The following is an 8,331-nucleotide window of genomic DNA, read 5'->3' as shown; positions in this document are numbered from 1 at the left end:
AACAAACACATAACTGAGAATTTTACCATAGATCTGAATGGTTTAATCAAAATGAAACTTACATGTAAGAAGTATTTACACATAAAAGCAAAATGCATCAAACAAAATCACAAAATAAAAATAAAAACCATGGCAACCTCTCATCCAGGGCAGGGTCTCGTTTGTCTGCCTGCATGTCCATCCAACCTGTCAACTTTACCGCACAGACCTTTGACAGCACCAGCTGCATTAGAGGTCAAATCTGCTTGTGTTCATAACGTACACAAAGCTGACATACATCAACACTGTGTGTGTGTGCGTGTGTGTGTGTGTGCGCATGTGTGCGTGTGTGTGCGTGCGTGCGTGTGTGTCCATCCACTTCTCAAGGCTTGACGCTGCTTTCTCCCTCTTTCTTGACCTTGACAAACTCGGCCATGTTGGAGAAGTACTTCTGATTGGCCTCTGCTACCTTCTTCTCTGCAGCCTGAGGATTCACAATCTCCAGACCCTGAGGGTGGAAGGCCAGGGAGAGAGGGATGGGAAAGAGAGAGAGAGAAACAGATGGAGAAAGAAATAAGTTTGTGAGATGATGGTGACCAGTGTTGGGAATAATGCATTAAAAAAGTAATGTAATTACAGTAATGCATTGCTTTTTGTTGTAATGTAGTAATGTAAGGCATTACCAATACAATTTCAGTAATATTTTACTCGGTACAATTCTCAATAACTGAAGTTACTTTGCTTTTTAATCCAAAATTGAGAAATGCTCTATTGGCACCAGAGAAGATTATCCAAGAATTAAAAAAGTCATCTATGACAGTGATTCTTAAACTAGGGGTCGCCAAAAACTTCCGTGGGGTCGCCAATTATTTTCTGTATTCAGTCTGAAATTATTATTAGGTGAAACAAAGGAAAATAATATTGGCCTTTTCTGCCTTTTTCTTATTTACACGCAGTTAAGAGAAGAGAGAGAGATGTTTTCGTCTTTCAACGAGATCTGGTTCAGTCTATGGGCTACTGGTCCGCTGATAGAAACAATGTAACTATCTGCTCCCACTACGCAAACTCAACTTGTTCCTGCTATTTTAAGTAAAACAAAACAAAAGACATAGGTAGCCTACTAGCCAAAAAGGACAGGTGGCTGCTTAAAAAATTGAACAAAAGCTCAGAAGTGCCATCTACCAGTGCGTCTACTCCTCCGTGATCCTCAGACGGGACAAGTCTACAGTCCGGTGAGAATAAAAAACAACAAACGGCGCGTCGGCTTTATCAGAATTTCTGAAATATGCATTCACTTGCCAAGTTAAAGATAACCTCGACCACCCACAATGTGTCATTTGCGGCGATGTTCTGGCGAATGAGAGCTTAAAACCTGTCAAAATGAAACGACATCTCAAAATACAGATGTCGGCTCAGCACAGCACCGTGGAGGAAAATCTCCGTGTCACCGTATGCAGCATTCCTCCTAGAATTAACTTGCTATGTTCACGGAAGCATGCCCACCCTTTCCATTGAAATTTTTAAAGATAGTAAACCAAAAAAGGGAAATAAAAAAAATACTGTTATTGTTATCGCCATAAATATAATTAATGTAACGTTGTAGGCCTAAAGCTGCATGTGTATGTGTGTGTGCGTGCTTGTGTGTGCGCGTGCGCTACGCACATCACTCTGATCTGACATGGCGGCAGCCTACACTTGTTTAATCGTGATTGTTTTCTTTTCTTTTCGGTTCTTGTTCATATGGAGTAAATAAAACAAATGACTTTGCTTTCTAGTTTTTGCTTGATTTAGTTGTTAACGTTTGAGGGGGTATTTGAGTAGCCTAATGACCTAGAATGGATTTGGGGAAAGTGGGGTCGCCAGACCTCGCCATACTTTTTTGTGGGGTCGCCAGACAAAAAGTTTAAGAACCACTGATCTATGAGAACACCAAATCCATATTTCCTGTTATTTTGGTGAAAGTAATGTAAACGTAGTGTAATGCCTTACAATTCAAAGACAGTAATATTGTAATGTAACAAATTATGAGATGACGGTAACGGTAACAAGTAATAAATAATGCATTACGCTTTTGAAGTAACTTGCCCAACACTGATGGTGACCACACTGACCATCTACACCTTCATTTTGTACATCTACTACAACTAACTCATGAGCTGGACTCCAATAGGCCTACTCTACTTTGACACAGTTTTCTGTGCACATATTAAGCCTAATCCACAACTAAACACTTTTGTGTGTGTGTGCGTGTGTGTGTGTGTGTGTGTGTGTGTGTGTGTGTGTGTGTGTGTGTGGGCCCTCAGGGTCAGTAAAAACAGTTGTCCAGACAGAGGCGGAGGTGAGGGAGTCTCCGTATGTGGCTGTAATGACCTGATGATGCCCTGAGAAGGGGTGTGTGTGTGTGTCATCAACATTAACCACACAGGGGGTAACAAGGGGGTATTATTAGGCCATCCTGTGAGGCATGTGTGTGCGCGCGCATGTTAAAGGGGAGTGGGGGGGTCCTGTCCACACCTGTAGAGAGAGAGAGTGTGTGTGAGTGAGTGTGAGAGTGACAAACACACACACAGTCCATACCTGTAAGGGTGTGAAAGCGACACTGGAGCTGATTCCAGAGGATCTGTCTCTGACTGTGGACTTCCCTCCATACACCATGCTCTGCTTCTGCAGGGTTCTCTGTAGACACACACACGGTCAACGTTTTTGTTACATGGAGTGAACAAATGAAATTGCTTCAAGGTAGCGGCTCAAGACAAACATACACAAACTGGAAACACACACACACAAGCTCTCACTAGAGGGTAGTGCAGCTCTATTACCTATGCTTTTGTCAAGCTTTCCCATGGGTTGCTGTCTAACTCTGTTGAAACAACAGAGTGTGTTTCCACACACACTGTGTGTGTGTGTGTGTGTGTGTGTGTGTGTGTGTGTGTGTGTTGTTTATAGAGACTTCTCCAATGATACACTGGTGTGTGGATTCTATTCCTTACCTGCAGGGATTTGGAGATCCTGGCCTTGGTGGCATCGTTGACCTGTGCTGCCCTCACCCTCCCGCTGCCAGACTTGCCCAACTGACCCAAGCTGAAGCCCAGGTCCTCCTGGTATGCGTCGTCCTCAATCTGACCACCAGCAGGAAGACAGGCAGACAGTCAGCATCAACGAGGTGAACAGGACAGAGTGTAGATACAGGAGATATTCAGACATGACCAATCAAACAGAATAATGTAAACATTACATTGTAATGTTGATATATTGTTAACATTTTGGCAAAGTCATTGATTTTTAACATGCATACAACATAGCAGAATTGCTGAACAGGCCAGGAGAGGATAACTTTGGAACACACACACAGACAGACACACATACACACCTCAGCAAATGTCATTCTGTTGGCGTTTTTCCTGATCTCAGTCAGGCCCAAACGCTCCTTCATCTTTCGGTATCTGAGATAGAAAGAGATACAATGACAATAGATTAAGATGAAAGAATGCAACACATACACATCCCACAATGTAAGGACAGAGAACAGAAACACAGAAGAGACAGAGAGGGAGCGAGAGAGAGAGAGAGAGAGAGAGAGAGAGAGAGAGGGAGCGAGAGAGAGCGAGAGAGAGAGAGAGGGGGAGGGAGAGAGAGAGAGAGAGAGATACACAAAGAATAGATACACAGAGGGGAAAGAGAGAGATAAGGCCAGAATAGAGAGAGAGAGAGAGAGAGAGAGAGAGAGAGAGAGAGAGAGAGAGAGAGAGAGCGAGACGAGTAGGACAGCTGTGGGCCCCACCTCCTGCCTCCTCTCTTCTTCCTCTGGCCATCCAGTGGGGCTGGGAGCGGTTTCACCTGCTTCACTGGGGGAGGCTCCTGCCACTTGTCAAATTTTCTCTCAATCTCCTCTTTCAGGTCATAACCCACCTACACACACACACACACACACACACAGACACACAGACACACAGACACACAGACACACAGACACACACACACACACACACGTTAATGAACAACCCGGAGAGGTGATTTCCCCGTCATGCATCACATGTCCAGCACCAACAGTAGCCTTTGCATGCTGTTGGGTTCCTCTTGATCACCTCTCCATCTGGCTCTCACCTTGCCAACTGCGCTCTCGTGAAAGCTGTCCACCCGAGCTGCCAGCGTGCACTTGGCCGACACCAGGCGAGCCGCCTTCCTCCTCAGGTCCTACACACACACACACACACACACACACACACACGTTTACCACAGCAGCTCAAAACATAATCATGTGAGCTATGTGAAATTCTGCAGTGGCTAGTGACAATGGCTACATCTACACAGATGAGCTTATCTAATTTAGGACAGCATAAACATTAAGAACAAAAGACGAAGGTGTGTGTGGATTGTGTGGCTTGATGTGCTATGTTTCATTGTGATGTCTAATGTACGCCTGATAAGGCCACCAGTAAGCTCATACGTACGTTGATTAACTGTGATTCATAATGAACGCTGGGGGTGTGAAAGGTATAAGGTATGTGTGTATGAGAGTATGTGTGTGTGTGTATGAGAGTGTGTGTGTGTGTGTTTATGAGGGTATACAGTATGTGTGTGTGTGTGTGTGTGTGTGTGTGTGTGTGTGTGTGTGTATGTATGAGAGTGTGTGTGTGTGTGTGTGTGTGTAGACATACCGGTGGGAGCGTCTGCACCACGTCGCAGTGGTAGATGTAGCCTGTATGGGGGAGCAGAGAGGTGCTGCTGAAGCCGGAAAGGGTCTTCCGCTGGGCCCCCAACAGCATCAGGTTACATGCCGGCATCTTGGAGAGGTTAGTCAGGCCACCAGCAACACCTGCAAAAGGAGGGAGAGGGAGAGAGCGAGAGAGTGTGATTGAGTGAGTGAGAGGGAAAGAGAGAGAGAAAGAGAGAGAGAGACAGAGAGAGAGAGATTTCTTGTGAGATTGTGTGCAATCCTGTGTTTGTCTGTGTAAAAATACAGGCTGACAGGTTAAGTGGCCTCTACACACCCTTGATGATGCACTGTACAGGGGGCAGCCGTGGCCTACTGGTTAGCGCTTCGGACTTGTAACCGGAGGGTTGCCGGTTCAAACCCCCGACCAGTAGGCATGGCTGAAGTGCCCTTGAGCAAGGCACCTAACCCCTCACTGCTCCCCGAGCGCCGCTGTTGTTGCAGGCAGCTCACTGCACCGGGATTAGTGTGTGCTTCACCTCACTGTGTGTTTACTGTGTGCTGAGTGTGTTTCACTAATTCACGGATTGGGATAAATGCAGAGACCAAATTTCCCTCACGGGATCAAAAGAGTATATATACTTGTACTTATATACATGTACATCTCCCTTTAAGTCTCAGGACAGCAGCACTCAACTCACCCATAAGTTTAGCTGCGGTCGACGCCCCAACTATGATGGACAGATTTGGGGCAATGAACGACATCCTGGATTCCACGTACTCATAGATTCTGTGCTTTGATTGGTTCAGCTCCAGAGCCATGTCGCAGGCCTCCTCCAATCGCTGGAGCTCATCGTCTCCCAGCATCACCCTAGGGAACAGCAGTCAAGTTTTTTAGCCTGGGATTCAGACTTAAAAATAAACAACAGCCACACACACACAGCACTGGGAATGAAACTGGGGCACACTGAGTGCCAGAGCCCTCAGACGTTTCTCAATCACGGAGGAACCCCCCCCCCTCCAGGCCAGATAAGCACCAGATCTGGGCCAGATAAGCACCGGATCTGGGACAGAGCTATCTGCCTTCTGGGGAGATTATCCATGATAATGAAAGTTGTACATTTGCATCCACTGCCTGAGTATACCAAAGTATTCCTAATCATGTGAGGTAAACCCTCTGCCGGACTCGAATCTTTTACTTTTATCCCCATATGTGATGTAAACCCTGATACCCTGATCCGCCCTGGCCTGTGAGTAGTGGCTCTCTGCTGTGCTTACCCCTGAGTGGTGGAGGCTGTGACACTGACCACCATGATGGTGGCGTTGGTGAGGATCTGCTGGAGGTTCTCATTGTTCTTGCACTTGTCCAGGTTGTTGCCCAGTTCCTGAGGACAAGCAGAGAGGGCCATGGTCAGCCTTGATGATGCATCAATGTCAGTGATATCACCTATGGTCATCCCTGATACCACTTCAGACATGAGTCCACTACATAAATTAATCTTGCCTCTCACTAAATGTACAGGCCACAATTCTAATTCAGTATACTTTTTGTCCAATTCATCTGATTGCTTCTCACAGTCTCTAGCTGTCCATTCTAGATGTGGTCTCTTAAAAGTGTGTGTGTTTGTACAGGCCTGGCTCTGTAACCGGGAAACAAACAAAACAGCTTGGACCAAAACATACATGGTAACAACACTGCTCTTTACTCACTGGACAAGGGGTGTCATTTGATTGCCCACTGAACTACAATATTAATAACCTTGCCACAGAACCACAGACTACTGTACCTGTCCTGTACATGTCCTATGGTACTAAAGTCATCCCATACAGATGAAGTCAGTTTTTGCCAAGTGACTGTTTCAGAACAGTCATATTATCTCTGCTGTTTGTAGAAGTGTCTCACCTTAACAGTCCTGATATAGTCCAGTGCGTTTGGGACCAGAGATTCAAGCTCCGGGAATCGCTTGGAGTACTTGTCGCGCACAAATTTATGAATGATATCTGTGTGAGAGAGAGGGTATATGAGGATATGTCAGAAAACAACAAGGGCATTAACCTACCGTATGTTGAAAAATGAAGCAGGATGTTCTGATGTTCCCCTCCACATTTCTAACACCAGCTGACCGCAGAACACATTCAACCCTGCACTAGATCCACTCCAGAGAAAGCTTATGATGGCAGGAATCCCACACCCCATCTTATTTTTCTCAGCTAAGACAAACTACAGGAACTCACTCAGTTCATTGTCAATTTCCACGGTCAGGTTGTTGGCAGCAACGATCAGCTTGTACTCTGGGTCTGACTCAACAGGTCCAGACACTGTGAATGGGGAAATAATTGAATCATAAATTGAAAAAACATTACAAGGATAACCGTGCTGAAAGATCTCTATAACAAGGCAGATAAAAAAACGACTACCAACCTTCTTTGGTCTGTTGCTGTTTGGCAACATATTCTGCAATTTTCTCCGTGATTTCTGAAAACTGGGTAAAATGCATAAAGGAGTTCAGCTGTCTGACAGACCAGTCACATGTGACCGATTTAATAGTTAATTGTACGAAAATACGTAAACAAACTCACAGGTTTGCTGTGGCGTAATTTTGCAATAGATGTGACACTTTCCGCCCCACTGTAATCCAGCTCCATCTCCTCGGGGATATCCTCTAGGCCGGCTGCAACCACACTCTCTTCGACCTCTCCGTCGCTTCCTCCACCTTCCTCGCCAGGATACAGTCCATCCTCTCCCTCGTCACCGGCCTCTTCCAAGTCAGCGAGCAGTTCGTCAGCCAGAGACATCTGCAAACGAAGTAAGAGTACACGTATGTAGCAATTGACGTACATAAGCTCTGTGCATGTCCATCACAAATGTCTTCTAGAAAACTATTAATACGGCACATCTGTGCCAAACCTGTATTCGACTATGTAGCCTAACCGAAATAATCAACTATAAATAATCTACCTCTTAATATGATATAATGATGTATGTGGCGTTATCGAACAGGCGGTCATATACTCATATAACTGACATACATTATTAATTGAAATACACATGAGAAACGAAAAATGAGCTAGATGTAAACCAGGTGCTCGTTTTATTTCAATCATATCATTCATACACAGCACAGTTAACGTTAGCGAACAGGTTTAGTGACGTTAGCTAGCTTAAAACGTATTGCACGAAAAAGAAACCGTACCTTTTTAGCTTATCTCCAGTAAAATTATAAGAACTACTCCAAGAGTGGTACGTATAAGAATAACTGAGAAGTATCAAGCGTCTTGTCTGTAGTTTCCAGCAATGTTGAATTCACAATTCAAGACGTTCATGCGTCGTCGAGTCGCAATAAATATACGTCATCGGTAAAGGGGCATGATGGGAAAAGACAACTGATATCCCAGTAAAGCATGAATGCAACAAAATAGCAATTGTGAGGTGATTGTAAAAATGTGGAATCTGCAAAATTGTTAAAATGTTGAATCTGAATTTGTGGTGATTTTATTTAAGGCATGGGCCGGGATGTAGTCAAAGACTTTCTAATGAGGAGACATTCTCTGGCATAGTTCAATATTTATATTTGGCCTAATACAGCCCTTGGCATAGCCTAGTTATAAGCTAAACCACACAAACATGAATGCAATTATACATAGGCTACAAAATAGCAATTGGGAGGTGTGGAATCTGCATTTGTGGTGATTTTATT

General features: G+C 44.7%; 1 protein-coding gene across 1 annotated transcript; it reads right to left on the bottom strand.

Moving 5' to 3' along the window:
- Positions 1 to 20: 20 nt before the first annotated feature.
- Positions 21 to 7,975, bottom strand: prpf31 (PRP31 pre-mRNA processing factor 31 homolog (yeast)). The gene is made up of 14 exons (XM_076280133.1): positions 7,828 to 7,975; positions 7,214 to 7,429; positions 7,056 to 7,116; positions 6,869 to 6,952; positions 6,537 to 6,634; positions 5,912 to 6,018; positions 5,335 to 5,504; positions 4,638 to 4,795; positions 4,084 to 4,173; positions 3,761 to 3,888; positions 3,350 to 3,422; positions 2,970 to 3,098; positions 2,557 to 2,655; positions 21 to 487 (listed from the first exon to the last, which is right to left on the bottom strand). Exons 2-14 carry the CDS (start codon positions 7,427 to 7,429, stop codon positions 362 to 364), a joined length of 1,539 nt encoding a protein of 512 aa, XP_076136248.1. The 5' UTR covers positions 7,828 to 7,975; the 3' UTR covers positions 21 to 361.
- Positions 7,976 to 8,331: the final 356 nt, after the last annotated feature.

The sequence above is a fragment of the Alosa pseudoharengus genome, unplaced genomic scaffold (genome assembly GCF_046254945.1).
Source record: "Alosa pseudoharengus isolate Yale_2024_CS ecotype anadromous, Long Island Sound unplaced genomic scaffold, YU_APseudo_1.1 YU_APseudo_1.1_scf_12, whole genome shotgun sequence".
Classification (NCBI taxonomy): Eukaryota; Metazoa; Chordata; class Actinopteri; order Clupeiformes; family Clupeidae; genus Alosa; species Alosa pseudoharengus.
The sequence above is the reverse complement of the archived record's forward strand: the minus strand, read 5'-3'. Positions and strand labels throughout refer to the sequence as shown.

Excerpts from the sequence above, each read along its gene's own strand:
- prpf31 (XM_076280133.1), bottom strand. The coding sequence starts at position 7,429 with ATGTCTCTGGCTGACGAACTGCTCGCTGACTTGGAAGAGGCCGGTGAC. Across the intron at positions 4,174-4,637 it reads TGGTGCAGACGCTCCCACCG|GACCTGAGGAGGAAGGCGGC; the intron begins GTATGTCTACAC and ends GTGTGTGTGTAG. Across the intron at positions 2,656-2,969 it reads GGATCTCCAAATCCCTGCAG|AGAACCCTGCAGAAGCAGAG; the intron begins GTAAGGAATAGA and ends GTGTGTCTACAG.